The 19754-nt window shown below is 35.9% G+C and overlaps 1 protein-coding gene and 1 non-coding gene across 3 annotated transcripts; both read left to right on the plus strand.

Annotated features, from left to right (window-relative positions):
- The first annotated feature begins 11039 nt into the window (after positions 1-11039).
- On the plus strand, positions 11040-14024 carry LOC145555828 (plasma membrane ATPase 4-like). 2 transcript variants are annotated; one of them, XR_014091571.1, is made up of 5 exons: positions 11040-11981; positions 12357-12476; positions 12594-12830; positions 12910-13124; positions 13332-14024. XR_014091571.1 is itself a non-coding variant. In XM_081617548.1 (4 exons), the coding sequence occupies exons 1-4, from the start codon at positions 11964-11966 to the stop codon at positions 12934-12936; spliced, it is 402 nt and encodes a 133-aa protein (XP_081473674.1). In that variant the 5' UTR covers positions 11040-11963; the 3' UTR covers positions 12937-13296. The 2 variants fall into 2 exon arrangements, 1 of the variants encoding a protein (XP_081473674.1); XM_081617548.1 differs by lacking the exon at positions 13332-14024 and having other exon boundaries at positions 12910-13296.
- A 5361-nt stretch (positions 14025-19385) lies between these two features.
- LOC145557090 (small nucleolar RNA R71) lies at positions 19386-19491 on the plus strand. The gene has a single exon (XR_014092164.1). It is a non-coding gene; the product is annotated as a small nucleolar RNA R71 (small nucleolar RNA).
- The last annotated feature ends 263 nt before the right edge of the window (positions 19492-19754 follow it).

Consider the following 19754-nt stretch of genomic DNA (forward strand, 5'->3'; position numbering starts at 1 on the left):
TATTATTAAATATTATAATAAGATACAAATAATATTAAAAACAATAATTCATATATAGATATAAATATTCCCAAATGCAATACAATAAAAAAGTGTTATATATATACACAAAGGATAGTAAGTAATTAATGAATAATAATATAGTTAAAAAGTTAACAAAACATAAATTCACAATAAAAGTGACATTTACATGTTAAAGGTGATAAAAGACGCCAACATGTCACGAACTTCATTAAGTTCCTTGATTGTCAACGGACCATCCTTTTGTACCTTACAATACTTGAAATATAGAAAAATTATGTTAGAATTAATTAAATAGGCTAAACAATATGTATTTTATCAAAAATGGCCTATAGGACTTCTACTTTGCCCATTTTCTACATTTCTTATCAAATGAACTATTTCTTTCTTATAACATGTCAATGTTGGCTATTATTGGGTGTCTAAGGTTTGAAATCACATCAATAGAGCATTTTATTAAGTTTTAAAACGCATTTTACTCAAAATGGCCCAAATATGGCCTATATGACTTCTACGTTGCCCATTTCCTACATTTCTTATCAATTGAACTATTTCTTTCTCATAATATGTCAATATTACTTAGTATTAGGTGTCTAAGGCTTAAAATTGAATCAACAGAGCATTTTACCAAAAATTACCCTAATATAGCCTACATGCATGACTCTACTTAGCCCATTTTCTACCTTTCCTATCAAATGATTTACTTCTTTCTCATAACATGTCAATATTATCTAGTTTTAGGTGTATAAGGTTAGAAATCACATCAAAAGAGCATATTAACAAAAAATGGCTCAAATATGGCCTATATGACTTCTATTTAGCCCATTTTCTACCTTTCTTATCAAATGAACTATTTCTTTCTCATAACATGTCAATGTTACTGTAGGCGTCGTTTGAAGTGCGCCTACATTAAAGCATATGGTGAATATGCTTGGCACTTATAGGAAGTGGGAATTGACATATACTATTAGGGAAAAGGAAAGTAGGGAGTCGCCAACAAGTTTTTAAGGAACTTGTAAACCGTTCACGGATCATAAAAAGGCAACCAAGATAAAGGGACAACGATAGGCAACAACGATTGACCCGTGAAGGTTACACCCCATTCACAATCCATGAGATTACTAACTCCATATGGTTTGGAACCACGAAAGGAGGATCAAGGATGATGGTACGAAGTGAGTCATGGAGTCACATACATTCACCCGTATTAGCCTCTACTCGATTCTTATAGTGAAAAGCGATTCCTGCGATCTCAAAGGAATACAAACAAAATATTCAATTTGCTCCAAACTATTATTATGCTAAATTGGTTGAATATTAATGCAACATATAATTCTAAAATATTTGTGATCACTTGATTAAATAACAAGATTAAAAAGGAACCTAAACCGGCCGTCCAAATTATCTTACTAGGCGTGATTTTCAATTACATATTCCCTTTAAACATGCAATATGGTGATCAATAAATATAATAAAATAAACATTAATATTTGAAGCAATCCAACCATAATAAAGTTAGTCAAATCAAATAATAATAATAACCCTAATCATGATACTAGCAATATAAAATAATAAGAGTAATTAAGTGAATTAATTACACACGTTTCGCGTTTCCTTGAATTGCTACATCATGAATAAACTGTTAGTAACTTCAATAAATATATAAATCAAATGAAAATTAAATTAAGTAAAGGTATATTTGATTTGGTCCAAACCCTCAGTTAATTATACCTTTCTCGCCTTGGTTTAAGTATAGAACTTTGGGTATTGTATGAACTCCTTGGAGTGCTTAAGGAAGGAATGAAAAAAACAGGGAGGCTAGTGTTTAGGATAAAGAGGGAGAAGATAATGATTTTATGATAAATCTTGTTGATGATTGAAAATGGGGTGATATGACCTCTATTTATAGGGAAAAAAGAGGGTCGAAGAATCAAGAAAAGATCGAGTTCGAACCGGATTAAAACTCTTGCGATAGACAGCAGTTTTTGCGGTTTTTGTTTTTATCATATCTTTTGATCTAGAAATTGGAATAAAAAAAATAAGATATCTTTGGAAAGCTCTTAAAGTCTACTTTCTAACCAAATTATAATTAGATTAGAATATTTTGTATAACAAAAGATATATCCGAAATAGTGAGACGGTGTCAGTTTTGGATAGAGTTTGACATTTTATTCATATCTTTTCCGTTATAGCTCGGAATTGATATTATAATATATCATTGGAAAGATAATTTCAAGGGATATCCAACCATATAAAACTTGGATAAAAAATATGAGGCACGATAATAATATCTGTCTATCTTTGAACGTCTTTCAATTCAGATAGAAATAGGATTTTCAAAAAGAAAAGTTTTATTCAATTTCAAACTCTTTAATCTTATCTTTTCAAAAAGGATAATTAAGATCTTTTATAAATTTATAGAAGCTTCTAATTAATTCTAATTGGTTTAGGATTGGGATTAAAGCTTTTGGACCCTCCATATGATCATTGGGTCGTAGGTAAGGTGGGCTTAGGTTCGGTTTGGGCTCGGCTTAATATTTTGGCCGTAACTTATTCGTTATAACTCGGATTTGGGGCTTATAATATATCTCCTATAGGAAAAGGTACCATAGGGACAAGTAAAAGTATTTTTCTCTTGGTCATCGGGATGAATAGGAATTTGGAGAAAATCCCAAATAACCGTCAAGAAAACAATAGTACTTGTGCCTTGTTAGTCTTTCAAGCATTTGATCAATGAAAGGAAAGGGGAAATGATATTTCTTTGTGGGTGTGTTTAGACGTCTATAGTCTATACACATCCTCCATCCCATGACCGTCCTCGTTGGAATGAGCTCACCTTTCTCATTCTCAACGATGGTCATACCTCCCTTCTTTGGGACAATGTGAACGAGAGAAACCCACCTAGAATTAGAAATGGGAAATATAATTCCCGCATATAAAAGTTTGGTGATCTCCTTCTTCACTACCTCTCCCATTTAGGGAAGTAGCTTTCGTTGCCTCTCAATGGATGGTAGAGTACCCACTTCAAGAGTTATGTGATGTGCACACAAAGTAGGGCATATACCTTTGGGGTCATCAATGGTAAATCCCAAAGCACCTTGATGCTTTCTCAAACAACACATAACTTTTGATCTTGGTGCTCACTCAAAGCAGAGCTAACAATGACGGGGAAAGTAGAGTTGGGTCCCAAAAATTCATACCTAAGATGCAATGGAAAAGGTTTAAGCTCAACCATTGGTACACCTTTACCTTTCTTTGAAGTGGCGGCTTGCAAAGCTTCTTGGCTTGAGATATTCATGCACATATGCTCATCCACTTCCTCAATGCTTCCATTTAGCAAATCCTCATACATTGCCACTTCCTTGATAGGAGCACCTATCTTATCCTTGTTCAACTAGACATTCTCAAGAGGATCATTAGAAGTGAGCAAGTGCTCATGCATGGAAGATACAACAAGATCAAGAGAATCAATCAACATGCAATTTTCTAAAGAAGAACATGGATACTTCATGCTTTCATTCAAGTCAAATTCAATAACCTCATCTCCTACCTTGAGTGAAATTCTTGCACTCTTAACATCAATCATAGCACCCGAGGTAACAAGAAAAGGTATACCAAGAATAATGGGAATGGTATCATCTTCATCCATTTCAAGAACCACAAAATCTACCGGAATCACAAACTTCCCTACTCTCAAAGGAATATCCTCAACCTTCCCCTTAGGAATTTTAATTGACCTATCGGCCAATTTCAAGGTAATTTTGGAAGGCATAAGTTCCCCTAACTCAAGTCTTTGATAAACCGAATATGGCATTAAGCTAACACTAGCTCCTAAGTCACATAAGGCATTATCAATTTTCATCTTGTTAATGGCACAAGGGATAGAGAAGTTTCGGGGATCTTTCAACTTGGGTGGCATCTTGTTCACTATAATTGCACCACAATTCTCAGTCAAGTTGACCGTCTCCACCACATCATAAGACCTTCTTCCACTTAAAATGTCTTTGAGGAATTTTTCATAGTTGGGCATTTGGGTAACAACTTCGGTAAAAGGTAGAGAAAGATGAAGTTGCTTAAGCATAGCAATAAATCCTCCAAATTGTTCATCCACTTATGGATCATGAATTTTTGTGGATATGGAATCTTGGGTTTCACAATCTCTTTCTCCACTCTCACCTCTCTAGGTGTCTCAATCACAACCTCACTCAAAGATGCACCATTTCTCTCATCTTCTACCAAGACCTCCTTGGGGCCACTCTTCCTAGGAAAACTCTCCTCAAGAACCTTACCACTTCTTGTAACAATAGCATTCATGGGTCTCTTGGGATCTAAGCCTTGGGAAGGTAAAGAAGAAGGACTAGCATGGTCTTTCAAAGCATTTGGCAAGTTGAGAAATTTGGTTTTCAAGCATCTTATTATGAGTCATCACCTCATTGAATTTCTTGTCACTTATGGTCATGTAAGTGCTCAACAACTTTGTTTGATTTTCAATGATTTCCTCCAAATTAGTCCTAGAAGAAGAGGATTGTGAATAGGAATTATCAACTTGAGTCTTTGGATCAAATCCGGGTGGAGGGCCTTGATAAGTGACTTTTATGTCACTTTTAGGGTGTTTATTGACTCGATTTCCGGCTTATTTTCCAAAAATTTTGCCCATTTTGTCCTTTATTTCTTTTATTTTCTTATTCTCGTCTTTTATCTTTATTTTGAGTATTTTAGTAGTTTTTAATAGTTTTTAGTTTATTTTCGTATTTTTAGTTAATAATTCCTAGTTTCTCTCATTGTATTATTTTATTTTATTTTCATATTTGTTTTCTTTATTTTATTTAATTTAATTTATTTTGATTTTATTTTTAAGTTATTTTATTTTATTTTATCTTTATCTTATTTTATTTTATCTCGTGGTAATACCCTCGTGATTTTGGTTGTAGGTGTTCCGGGTTTCAAAGTCATATTCGTAGTTGCTGCCCTCTTAACCTTCACTCCACCATCACCTAAACCTACACCACACCCTCTTCACATCAATTCTCCCCTGCTCCACTGATTTCCACACACCAAACAACCACCAGCAACCCCTGCTTCATCTTTTCACAGCCCCACAAACAGCCCAAACCAGCCACCAAATAAACACCAAAACCTCCAGCCACCAACCGTATCTCCAGCCAATTCCCCTTCATCAATCCACAACAGTAGCCCACCAATTCTCCCCTGCTACCTGCTTTCCTCAACAATACCAACAACAACAACAACAAACTCTCTTACCACCACACACCACCAGCCACAACAACCCAACAATGACAGGAAGCCACGCAAACCACCACCTCTGTTCGTAACCCACAGCACCAGCCACCGCCAAAACCACCAGCAATCACCACCACAATCCCCTGCTCCCTCACGCAAAACAGACATCAATCACCACCAAACCTCTCACCAATTAAACCCCTCAACTCACAGCAACCCAAACCACCAGCCAACTCACAATTCGAGTCTCTACCACTCACCAATTATACCACCAATTCACCGCATACACCAACCATCACAAACCACCAGCCGCGCCACCGTTCTCAATCACCGAAACAGCAGCGGCCTCCAATACAACGCAACCCCCAATACGAAATAGCCCAATTTAGCCCCAATTCGACTAGAGCTACTCGCGGCCGCGCAGCACTGTCAGAAGGCACACAAATGGAGTCCAAAATCAGAGTTGAGGCAATAAGTTTGCGCGACCTCTGCGCGACGTCTTCGCGGGCGCGCAAATGTGGGTTAATCACGATCTTTTCACGTGATTTTAATGAAAATTGGATGGCCACAATTTGATGCTAGATGATGATGATGCTGATTTACGATGAAGATGATGGTTGGATGATGATGCGTGGTGATGGTGATGAAGGAAATCAGGAGCAGCCACGAAATGAAATTCGTGGGTCTGGTGGGAATTATTAGGGGTTTTGGGGTTATTTTCCACTTTATTTTCTTTTATTTTATTTTATTTTAGTTTTTTTTTTAATTTAGTTTTAATTAGTTTTATTTTTTTTATTTTTTTTAACTTGTATTATAAATACCCCCTTTAGGGGTTATTTTCTCTTAACTTTCAATCAACATTTTATTTTACCTTAGATTAGTTTAGCCTCTTTTATTTTTCTCTTTCTTAGGGTTAGATTAGGATTTTCTCTCTCTAGTTTAGGAGTAGTTTTAGAGAGAGAAAGCTTGGATTTCCATGAAGTTTTTGAGAGGTTGAAGAAGCAAATTTGTGGAACTTCTTCTCATCTATTCAATGAGCATTCTATAACTTTCTCTCATCTTTATTGCTTTGCTTAATTCTTAGTTTTTGCTTTTTTTTTTTTATTTGAGTAGATTATTTAGTTTGTTTGTTTGATCTTGTTTTTATTCTTATTTTACCTTGTTTTCTATGTCTATCTTTATTATGTTATCTTATGTCTTGTTCTAGGGAATTGGATGAAGGTTATATTAATGAATTGAAAAATTGATTGTGATTAGTATGAAATTATTTCTTGATTATTGTGTATGAATGATGCTTTTATTGATTAGAATCTTTCTAGCTAATCGATTCTATGCTTTTAATTGTGCTTTCAATCAATTGTGCGAGAGTGAGTTGGTTGAGAGCCCTAAATTCTTCCATACCTTTACTAGGCTAGTTGCACGAGAGTGAATTAGTTTAGTAGGATAATTAACATGCTTAATTGTGCGAGAGTGAGTTAAATGTGTTGATGTTCCTAATCGAGGTCATTTTCATCTAATTGTATGATGTTGTTGAATGCATTGGTGTAATTGGATTCCACTTTCCCTAGTTTTTGTTATTTGCTCTTAGTAGTGTTTGGTTTAATCTCTCTCTATCTCACAACCTTTCCTACTAGTCTAATTTGCACAAATTGATACACTTAGTCTTCGTGGTTCGACCCTTTACTTGCCACTAACTAGTTTAGTGTAAGTTTAGGTATTATAAATGATTAATTTGGTTAGGGTAGTAGCTTAACGACCTATCTAACCCGTGATCAAATTTTGGCGTCGTTGTCGGGGACTAAGGCGTTCATTAGTTTGTGTTGATTAGATTAGCTAGGTTCTTGTATATTATTTCATTTTTGTTTGCTTTTCTTTGTTCTTTGTATAAAAACGACATGCTTATCTTTTCCTCAATTTGATGGTGAACCCTTCTATGCTTACTTTGAAAGACTAGATGGTTTCCTTAGTTACCATGGGTGTTCTCTTAGTGATGCTGTTGGTATAGCTTATTGGGGCATGAATGAGTATACTAGGGGAATGGTTGAGGACATGAATAATGGTAGATTTTGTCATTTGTCTATGCATGATGCTTGGAATTTCTTCACATGGCTTGCTAGGGATTCTTATGATAGAGAATCTCATGTTTCTTGTTTTGATTCTCAATGTCAAGATTCTTTTAATTTTTGCATGAATTCTCTTGATACTTCTTATGTGCCTTGTGATGATCCAAGTATGCAAGTTAACCCCTTTCCCTCTTATGCTCATTGTGATGAGGTTTGTGCTAATTTTGATGATATGCAATTTGATTTTGATCATGAACCTCAACCCAATAACATTGATGCCCAAATTCTCTCTCAAATGCAATATCTCACCTAACAACTCCAAGAGCTTCAAGAGGAACACAAATTGAGAGAAGTGAGGCTTGCCCAAGTGATGAGTGCTATGATTGATTTAGATGGACGTGAGGTACCTCACTTGGAGTGCGAGAGTGTTCTTGAGGATGATGTAGGGCAAGGGTGTGAATGTGAGGGGAGATTTTATTGTGATGAGAGGATTTTTGAGGATTTTGATCCTTTTCATTCCCCATTTGAGCTTGAATGCCATCCTTCCCCTTATTCACCCCCTTTGAGAGATTCCCTTGGTGAGGATGTGAGTGAGCCATCTTCATGTTTGAATGAGGGATTTCATGAGGATGATGATGATGAGTTTGAGCAATCAAGAGAGATTGAGAGTCCCTTGAGTGATTGTGAAAGAGTTGTGAATGAAGAAAATGTCAATTTTGAGGATTCTAACCCCCTTCCCCATCTTGATGAGTCTACCTTGCATGTTTGTGACCCTTCTATCCATGAGTCTTTGGACTCATTTGAGGTTATGGCTCGTATGTTCATCGAAGGTGGAGCAAATGATTATAGCCTTTTGAGAGAGTTCATTGGCAATGCTTCATGGGAAAGGGATGAGTTTGAGAGAAACCTTTATCCTTTCATGCATGGTTTAGAGACTCTAGGCTTTGAGGATCTTGAGGGAGTTGTTGTTCATCGTTGTGATAGAGAGGATGATGAGGTTATTTCTATTGGAAAGTTTTTGTTTGAGGGAGATTTGAGTCATGAGTGTTCTTTTGAGGATTCTATGATTGATTTTCATGCCATCATTGATGATGTGAGGCTTTGTGAGAACATTGTTTCTCCTCCCCTTCCTCATGTCCCTTTCTCAAGGAAATTTGACCACATCTCCTACTATCCCATGTTCCTCCCTTCTTTTGTCAAAGAGTCTATTGAGGACCTTCTCTTGTTTGATGAGACTCTTCCTTTTCATCCTCCTATTATTGAGGAAATGGGTGATTATGCCACCCAAAAAGATTTTGAGGAGGTTTTGCCTTTTTATTCTTTTCCTTATTTTTCTTCTTCTTTCTCTTCTTATTTTCTTGATTTTTCTTTTGATTTTTCTTCCTTCTTTTGGCATCTTCCTCCTCACTTACGTGCAATAATCTTGTTGCACGTCCTCCTCCCGTCATTTGCCTACTTGTTATCATATGAAATGTGTAGTAGTGCATTTGATAAGCTCTTGCGTTCGTTGCAATATTATTTACTAGAGTGGTCTCGCTTGGACGTTAAACAAGCCTTTCTCAGTAAGTAACCCGAGGTTTTTATTGCTTTCATTTTCCTTTCTTTTTAGATTAGATTTTCTCTCATGGAAATGTTTGTGTGCCCCTTGCTAGGTACATAACTTGATATACACTTATGCATTGGTTTGGATCAAGAATTAAGGAAGTTTAATGCCTATTTTTGCTAGCATATGGAAATCGAGATTCAATTCAAGAGGAAATCGGCTTTTAAAGGTTAAATTGGTTCATTTGCGGGTAATTACACCCACCAATATCCGGTAATATCTTTCCTAGCTCTTTCTCTAATGGTTGGTGACTCGTTGGACTTGTGTTGGTTTGTTGGATTGATTTCTTTCTTTTCCCCTCCCATGGAATATTTGGTTTATATTTGAGTATATTGTCTCACTCAAGCTTGGGGGGAGGGTATTCTATCATGTTTGGTGGGATGTTGATTCATTTATGCCATGCACTTGAGTATATGAATTTCCTTGTCTTTTCTTTTATTATGAAAAATCCAAAAAGATCTTTGTTTACTTTCAAGGTAATTTTGGCAAAATGTGTTTTGTTTGTTCTTATTTTGGAAATTTTGTTTTGGGACTTGAATCCTTGAATGTTTTTCTTCCTAAGTGGTAAATGTATGCACGGTTTGAGAGTGTCATTGGTTGACTCTAGGATACTATATGCTAAGGTAGTCGGGTTAAGAACTTTTAGAGGTCCTTGAAGCCTTAGTTCACGGGAATGTGATAAGATGGAGTTTCTCTCTATAGTGGATTTGAAACCCTTGGTTGGTATTTGTTTGGTTATAATCTCTTGTGAGCTTCATTTGTTCTAGCCTTCATCACCTTGTTGAGTGGCAATTTAGGATCCTTAACTATGTATGTCTTAATCCTTGTTTTGACCTCTAGCTCCCAAGATCGTGACCGAGCCACTCTAGGGGAGGAAAAGGGCACCTTTTCTCATTTTTCTTTATCTTCTTTTTATTTTGTTACAAATTTGGTTTTCTATTTTGCATCGACCTACTTATTAACCAATTTGAGCCTAATGTTTCCCGCTCTTGTTTAAACCGCGTTACAAACCTAATGGCCTATGTTTACCAACCCTTTTAGTTAGTGAAGCATTGGCATGTGAGGTTTGAGTTTTGAGAGTGTTGAAATTGAACAAGACATTTTGTGAATTGGCTTAAGTACGGTATTGAAAGTTGAGCTTGAAAAGAAAATGCAAAAAAGTTTGAGAAGAAAGATGCAATTCAAGAAAATCAAATGAAGTTTCAAGAAAAGTCGTCCATAGTTATAAAAAAAAAAAAAAAAAAAAAAAAAAAAAAAAAAAAAAAAAAAGCAAGGACACCAAATAAGAGCATTTTCTAAAAAAAAAAAAAAAAAAAAAAGCACAAAAATATTTTAGTTTGGTTTCGTTTTCTTCCCTAGTTTAAGCATTGAGGACAATGCTTCGTTCAAGCTTGGGGGGGGAGCGTTACTTTGGTTTTGGTATATATTGTGTTAGTGTTGAATAAGCTTGGGGGAGATGGCATTATTGGTATTTTTGTTTGATATTTTGTGACTTCTTGAGTTTGTTTTTGAGAGTAGGCCACTCTTTTGCTTCACTTACACTAGTGGAAAAAATCTCATTCGTAACAAGCTATTTGTAACGGGCAAAGCTTTGCCCGTTACAATTAAGATATTCGTAACAGGAAAAATAGTGTCCGTTACGAATACTTATTTATTTGTAACGGGCAAAATAGTGTCCGTTACGAATACTTATTTATTCGTAACGGGCAAAATAGTGTCCGTTACGAATACTTATTTATTTGTAACGGGCGAAAAGTGTCCGTTACGAATACGTATGTATTTGTAATGGACAAATTAGTGCCCGTTACAAATAAATAAGTATTTGTAACGGACACTAATTTGCCCGTTACAAATACTATATTACACGTAACTTGGCCCAACTGATAGAGAAGCCCATTACTTGGCTTTTTAGGGTTTCACCTAATAGCCGTCATTTCTCCTCTCCTCCTCTCTCTTTCCTCTCTCTCTCTCTCTCCTCTCATCTCCTCCCCGCCATTCTCCTCTCCTCCTCTTTCTCTCCCCCCCGTCCTTCTCTCCTCTCCTCCATCAATTTTAGAGAAAAAACTATTGCGCTTTCGTTGTCGTTGTCGTTGTCAATGTCGAATTTGAATTGCGAGTTGTCTTCAATTTTACAGCCTCCATTTTTTAACTACTGCGCTTTTGTTGTCAATGTCAATGTTGCCGTTGTTGACTACTCTTCCGGCGAAGTCCGATGACTTGCCTTCTGAATGGGATAGAGTTTACTCCGATTGATCCTGGTGTTGTTCTACTTGATATCGCTTTTGTTCCTGATGACCCTAATCACGATACTCGCTTTCTATTTTTATTTTGCTGATTTTTTATTTTAATTAGTTTTTAAATCATCTGATTTTTCTACTATTTGTGGTTTAATTTTCGTTTCAATTAATATTTTTTTGGCTGAATTAGTAAATTTTGTATAATCTGAATTTTCTAATATTTGTGTTTTAATTTTCATTTGAATAATTGTGTTTTTGCCTGATCTTTCATCACATTTTGAGTCTATTTTGTGTAATCTAATTTTCTAATATTTGTTATAATTATTGTTTTTTTTTTTGCTGAATTTTCATTTTGAGTAGTTTTTTGCATTAACTGATTTTTCTATTGTTTGTGGTTTAGTTTTCATTTGAATAATTGTTTTTTTTTTTGGCTGAAAATTCATTTTGAGTAGATTTTGTATAATCTGATTTTCAGAATTATGTTTTGTCACTCTGTGATATATTTTTTTTATATATGGTTGATGTGATGAGCTTTTGATAGAATTTGAGTACTTTGAACAATTCAACAAATGCGCTATTATTGTCATTGTGAAAAATGAATTGGAGGTGTGATATATAAATAATTATGAGAATTAGAGAGTACTTAATTCTGGACGAATGAATGGTGGTCTTCTTATGCTGGAAGGAGTGGGAAGAAGGGAGAGGAAATGTCATTAGTCGTTTCAAGCAACTAGTATATATACAGAGCTATTAAAGTAGGTAGTCTTTGGTTTCATATTTTTTGGGTGATATTAGTCAATGCCTTTTGTCTCTAAGGTAATGAGTGCTTGCTTTTGTTACTCACCCTTATTCGATGAATTGGTGAAAAATAATAGGAATCAATTTCACTGATCAATTTGTTCTGGCTCGTGTTATGGGATAAGATGGTGTGGGCTCCAATGAAAGATAAAATTATATATGCCTTAAAGCTGTCAGTTTGTATCACGTAGTATGAGGTAGAGAGAGTCCATTGTGGAGCACTGGCCTGGTGTAAGATAGAGAATTGATCTGTTGGATACTTTATTGATTTATTACCCCTTTACTTCTTAAACTTATGCTAATTCGTTCTGTAAAAAAAATGGTTTTGATACTATCTAACAATGATTTATGAGGGGCTCATGTTTTCAATGATTAAACATGTGTTCTTTGTAGGAGAAAATTCCTATAGAGGAGGTGTTTGAGAGTTTGAGATGCTCAAGAGAAGGTCTAACTTTAGATGATGCAACCAACCGTCTTCAAATTTTTGGACATAACAAGCTAGAAGAAAAAAAGGTTTATCCATTGTTCTTTCACTCTTGAAGAAAATTAAGTATTAACTGTGTTCATTAACTTCCGGTCGATCTAATCAAGCTTTTTTCACATCTGATACCGTTGATCTGGAATTAACAGGAGAGCAAACTCTTGAAGTTTCTTGGCTTTATGTGGAATCTATGGTCATGGGTTATGGAAGCAGCTGCTTTAATGGCTATTGTATTGGCAAATAGTGATAATAAGCCTCTAGATCGGCATGATTTTGTGGGTATCATGGTGCTTCTGGTGATCAACTCTACTATTAGTTTCATAGAAGAAAACAATGTTGGTAATGCAGCAGCAGTGCTTATGGCTAACCATGCTCCTAAAACCAAAGTAAGTCACTAACAAAAAAAGGCTCAAGTGTAGTTGCAGCTATATGATTTATAAAAATAATGCTAACTCTTCAATACAGGTTCTTCAGAGATGGGCGATGGGGTGAAATAGAGGCATCAATTCTAGTCCTAGGAGACATAATTAGCATCAAGTTAGGAGACATAGTCCCTGCTGATGCTCGTCTTCTTGAGGGTGATCCTTTGAAGATTTATCAATCTGCTCTCATTGGAGAATCTCTTCCTATCACTAGGAATCCTGGAGACGAGGTCTTCTGTAGTTCAACCTGTAAACAAGGTGAATTAGAGGCAGATGTCATAGCTACTGTGATTTTTTTATTGATTTAAATTTTGATTTGTGGGTTTATGACTTATGAGGAGTTTTGATCTTAATATGGTTAATAATGTATGAGTTGTATTGAAATTGTGATTATTTGTAATTTTTTGTCCGTTTGATTTCGATTTGTTAATATGTGATGTAAATTCGAAATGAACCTTTTTTAAGATGATGGGACTTAAGCTATGAAGAAAGTATTGATTCAAAACAATGAGCAGCTGGACTTGGTGAGGGAGGAGATCCGAGTTTCCTCCCTTTTTACATATCCTAATCTGCTTCCCCTTCTTGATCATGCTATCATCAAATTCAAGGTAATCGACTGTGTTTAGGTCCTTCTCTTTTCCCCCTCCTTGAGCTTTATGTATTTTATAAATCCGGATTACAAGGTGTTGAAACTTGAAAGCATGTATGCATGTACATAAATAAATCAATTATTTTGAATCCACAATCAATTTTAAATCTCAGTGTAAGGCTTTTTAAATACTTCCTGGAAGTTGTTTTAATCTAGTGTTGTTTCATAAATTCAAAAAGATATCTCTATCTTTGTCTAGTGCATGTTGATATGCTTGAGAATTCAAACTTAACTGATTTTTTTATGCCATCAGTGGGATTGCTTATTTAGTTGGCATAATTTTGTGTGAATTATTAAAGGCTTAATTGTAGACTATTCTGTTCACTTGATGATTGCTAATCTAAGTAACTTGTGAGATATTAAGTCTATCCTATGAGAATTAAGTTTAAAGAAAAGAAACAAACCCATGTGGAATTTTCGGAGTTTTATAGTCTTTTCTGATATGCAAACAATTGCATTTTCATCAGCTTTCTGTTCTTGTTTTTGGTTGCTATATAGTAAAGTTGCTGATCATGATTACAACCTTGTAGCAGTGTAGTGGTCTCTCAATATTGTAGATTGTGCATTTGTATATTCATATCTAAAAGTATCTTTTAAATTAATATGTTTGCATTAATTAGGCCCCTCAAAAGCAATCTTGGAATCATGAAGCGTACCTGTTATTCCCATTTCATTTGGATGGAACTTTGCTGGACAACTCAACCGCTATGAAAGCTAATAAGGCCCTTCTGGTAGATTTAAGTTTGGGTGAGAGTAGCTTAAGTGTACAATATCAAATAAGTAAAACATAACGCCTTTAGAGGAAACAAGTGTAATTTTTTTTTTTTTTTGAAATCAGGAAACAAGTGTACTTTAGATTTGGTTTAACTTGGATGTTCTTTTAAAGTTTTAGTTATTAATATTAATTGTATATTTTTTTTTAGAAGAAATATAAATTGTATACTATATTTGTATAAAAAATATATACATCTCAATTAAATGATAAAATGGTGTGCAAAATCCAGCATTTTGCTGGATTTTTTTTTTAAATTTGATTACACAGTATTCGTAACGGGCAAACCATGTCCCGTTACGGATAGCGGGGTTATTCGTAACAGGCTTTTCAGGTGCCTGTTACGAATAACCTATTATTCGTAACGGGCGGTGCCCGTTACAAATAACAAAGGCCATCTGTAACGGCCGCATACGTAACGAACGCTGCCAGTTACGGATGGCCAGTTTTTGCCCGTTACGGATGGCCTTTTTTCCACTAGTGTTAGGAAATATCACCAAAATTTTCAAATTTTTACCCCGCCTTAACCCTTAGCCTTACGTTACAACCCAATAAAAGACCCTTAGACTTTAGTGGGGTTAGGTCAAAGAACAGTGGAGGGAGATAGACTTCAAACCTATGGAGAGAGTATGCATAGTTGAGATGTCGGGATTACCTTCTTAGAGATTTTCATTTCTTTATCTTTTTCCGGTTCCTTCGTGAAATCATGAGAAGCTAGCTTAAGGGTTGATTTGAACCTAGTGGAGAGAACGCGGCCCGATTGGTTAGGGCTAGGGTGGATTGTGTCCCCATTAGTTCTCTATGCTTAGCATATGTTATGTTTCAATCAACCATTGACTTCTTGGAACGTGCATACATTTGTCTATTTAAATAGGTTTGCATTCATTGGTGCTTGTTCCTATCTCGTGTCCAAATATGAAATTTGTGTTTTCTTTCTCTTTTTATGTTTCTTTTTCTTTTCTTTTTATTCCCTTACCTTGGTTTTTATTTAGAGTTGTGGGTTAAACTCTTAGGACACCCTCACGAGAGCACACTCGTCCTCTAGGGCGATCTAAGGGTTTAAAGGGCTTGTCTTTAGTTGCTAAAACTGACCGTGACTCCTACAAAAGTGAGTTAGTGTATATTATTTCTCTTTTTAGCTTTTCTTGCATGAATAATTCACTCTCCTTCTCCCGTGTTTCATGTTAATTTGCTCGAGGACGAGCAAAAGGTTAGCTTGGGGGAGTTTGATAAGTGACTTTTATGTCACTTTTAGGGTGTTTATTGAGTCGTTTTCCGGCTTATTTTCCAATAATCTAGCCCATTTTGTCCTTTACTTCTTTTATTTGCTTATTCTCGTCTTTTATCTTTATTTTGAGTATTTTAGTAGTTTTTAATAGTTTTAAGTTTATTTTCGTATTTTTAGTTAATAATTCCTAGTTTCTCTCATTTTCTTATTTTATTTTATTTTCATATTTGTTTTCTTTAGTTTATTTTATTTAATTTATTTTGATTTTATTTTTAAGTTATTTTATTTTATTTTATCTTTATCTTATTTTATTTTATCTCGTGGTAATACCCTCGTGATTTTGGTTGTAGGTGTTTCGGGTTTCAAAGTCATATTCGTAGTTGCTGCCCTCTTAACCTTCACTCCACCATCACCTAAACCTACACCACACCCTCTTCACATCAATTCTCCCCTGCTCCACTGCTTTCCACACACCAAACAACCACCAACAACCCCTGCTTCATCTTTTCACAGCCCCACAAACAGCCCAAACAAGCCACCAAATAAACACCAAAACCTCCAGCCACCAACCGTATCTCCAGCCACCAACCGTATCTCCAGCCAATTCCCCTTCACCAATCCGCACCAGCAGCCCACCAATTCTCCCCTGCTACCTACTTTCCTCAACAATACCAACAGCAACAACAACAAACTCTCTTACCACCACACACCACCAGCCACAACAACCCAACAATGACAGGAAGCCACGCAAACCACCACCTCTGTTCGCAACCCACATCACCAGCCACCGCCAAAACCGCCAGCAATCACCACCACAATCCCCTGCTCCCTCACGCAAAACAGCCATCAATTACCACCAAACCACTCACCAATTAAACCCCTCAACTCACAGCAACCCAAACCACCAGCCAACTCCCAATTCGAGTCTCTACCACTCACCAATTAAACCACCAATTCACCGCATCCACCAACCATCACAAACCACCAGCTGGCCACCGTTCTCAATCACCGAAACAGCAGCAGCCTCCAATACAAAGCAACCCCCAATACAAAACAGCCCAATTTAGCCCCAATTCGACTGGAGCTACTTGCGGCCGCGCAGCACTGTCAGAAGGCGCACAAATGGAGTCCAAAATCAGAGTTGAGGCAGTAAGTTTGCGCGGCCTCTGCGCGACGTCTTCGCGGGCGCGCAAATATGGGTCAATCACGAGCTTTTCACGTGATTTTAATGAAAATCGGATGGCCACGATTTGATGCTAGATGATGATGATGCTGATTTACGGTGAAGATGATGGTTGGATGATGATGCGTGGTGATGGTGATGAAGGAAATCAGGAGCAGCCACGAAATGAAATTCGTTGGTCTGGTGGGAATTATTGGGTGTTTTGGGGTTATTTTCCACTTTATTTTCTTTTATTTTATTTTATTTTAGGTTTGTTTTTTAATTTAGTTTTATTTATTTTATTTTTTTAACTTGTATTATAAATACCCCTTTTGGGGGTTATTTTCTCTTAACTTTCAATCAACATTTTATTTTACCTAGATTAGATTAGTTCAGCCTCTTTTATTTTTCTCTTTCTTAGGGTTAGATTAGGATTTTCTCTCTATAGTTTAGGAGTAGTTTTAGAGAGAGAAAGCTTGGATTTCCATGGAGTTTTTGAGAGGTTGAAGAAGCAACTTTGTGGAACTTCTTCTCATCTATTCAATGAGCATTCTCTAACTTTCTCTCATCTTTATTGCTTTGCTTAATTCTTAGTTTTTGCTTTTTTTTTTTTTTGTTGATTTAAGTAGATTAATTAGCTTGTTTGTTTGATCTTGTTTTCATTCTTATTTTACCTTGTTTTCCATGTCTATCTCCATTATGTCAGCTTAGGTCTTGTTCTAGGGAATTGGATTAAGGTTATATTAATGAATTGAATGATTGATTGTGATTAGTATGAAATTGTTTCTGGATTATTGTGTATGGATGATGCTTTTATGGATTAGAATCTTTCTAGCTAATTGATTCTATGCTTTTAATTGTGCTTTCAATCAATTGTGCGAGAGTGAGTTGGTTAAGAGCCCTAAATTCTTCCATACCTTTACTAGGCTAGTTGCACGAGAGTAAATTAGTTTAGTAGGATAATTAACATGCTTAATTGTGCGAGAGTGAATTAAATGTGTTGATGTTCCTAATCGAGGTCATTTTCATCTAATTGTATGATGTTGTTGAATGCATTGATGTAATTGGATTCCACTTTCCCTAGTTTTAGTTATTTTCTCCTAGTAGTGTTTGGTTTAATCTCTCTCTATCTCACAACCTTTCCTACTAGTCTAATTTGCACAAATTGATACACTTAGTCTTCGTGGTTCGACCCTTTACTTGCCACTAACTAGTTTAGTGTAAGTTTAGGTATTATAAATGATTAATTTGGTTAGGGTAGTAGCTTAACGACCTATCTAACCCGTGATCAGGCCTCTTTGAGCATTATTTTTAAAGTTGCCTCTCTCTTGATTGTAATTACCCCTATTTTGATTTTGACCATAACCTTGATTATGGTTACCACCACTTTGATTATGATTTCCATAACCTTTGTTTTGATTAGGAAAATTTGTCAGGAACTACACGCTTAATAGGGGTATTTGGAAACAACTACCTACTAAAAAATTTTATCAAAAAAACTACCCCCTAAATTTAAAAAGTTAGAGTAGCACTACCCATTTGCATTTTCCGGCGAGAATGTCCGGCGCATGGGCCCACTTTTTCAATTTTTCTCTGAAAAGACAAGATGCAATGACAAATTGGACCTTAATTCATAACCCTAAGATAAGAAATTTGAATTAAAAGCAATAAATATAACCAATTTTAAATTATCCCCAATTTCTAAGAACCCTAATTTTTCTAATCGGTACACCCTAACATCAAAATTCATAATTAATGAATTAAAAGAGAAGAATTACCTATGAATTGCATACCCTACTTGTTTTCACTTCTTCAATTAGGAATTTTCAGAAGAAAATTTTAAAAAGTGGGCCCCACATGCCGGACTTTCTCGTCGAAAAATGCAAATGGGTAGTGCTACTCTAACTTTTTCAATTTAGGGGGTAGTTTTTTTGATAAATTTTTTTAGTGGGTAGTTGTTTCCAAATACCCCTATTTAGCATGTAGTTCCTGACAATTTTTCCTTTTGATTACCATAATTTTGGTTTTAATTTTGGCCACTATAACCTTGATTGTTATAGTTACCTCGAGAACCTTGGTTCCCTTGGTTCCTATAACCACCACCTTGGTTATAATTGTCAAAATTACCATGGTTTTGGTAATTCCTATTCCATTGACCCCTTTGGTTATCAAACCTTTGCACATTATTGTTGTTTGACACATAGTTCATATGTTCACTCTCATTATTGTCAAAATCATCATTACTCTCCAGAAAAGCATGAGGACAATTATTAGAATCATGATCATATGAACTACACACATCACAAAACAAACAACCACTAGGCATGTTACTAAAAGAAGGAGGGGGATGAGAGTTAGAAGGAGTACCTCTCCCCTTAAATTGGGAGGGAAGACTTGGAGCTTAGGAAGAAGAACTCTCCAATTTTTCCTTGATTGCACTCACTTCCTTCCCCAAGTTTGCCATTTGTGAGGACAGATTGTTGATTGCATTCAAATGATCAACCAAGTACACCTAAGAGCTACTCTTGCTAGTTGATTCTCTCTCACCATCTTGCCAATCTCTATAGTACCTCACAACATCCTCGATGATGTCCACCACTTCTTCTTCCGTCCTATTCATGATGGGACCTCCGGCTCCTCCATCTAGGCATGACTTGCCTTGGGGACTTAGGCCTCCATAGAAAATTTTAATAATTTGATAGGTTGGAATCCCGTGGTGAGGACACTCCCTTTGATACTCCTTATATCTCTCCCATGCTTAAAAGAGACTCTCACTTGGATTTTGTTTGAAGCTTTGAATTAAAGCTCTTGCCTCCGCCGTTTTCTTTTGTGGATAGAAACGGGTTAGAAATTCCTTTGTAACCTTGTCCCATGTAGTTAGAGAATTCGGCTTAACCTCCTTGTCTAGCCATTCCAAAGCACGCCCAATGAGAGAAAAGGGAAAGAGCTTGAGGCGGATGAATTCTTGGGAAACTCCGTTCACCTTGATAGTATTGCAATATTTTTAAAATTCCTTGAGATGATTTAGCGGGCTCTCATGCTTAGCTCCACTAGATTGTCGCCTCTCTATCAAAGTG

The sequence above is a fragment of the Chenopodium album genome, chromosome 8, assembly GCF_948465745.1.
Source record: "Chenopodium album chromosome 8, dcCheAlbu1.1, whole genome shotgun sequence".
NCBI lineage: Eukaryota > Viridiplantae > Streptophyta > Magnoliopsida > Caryophyllales > Amaranthaceae > Chenopodium > Chenopodium album.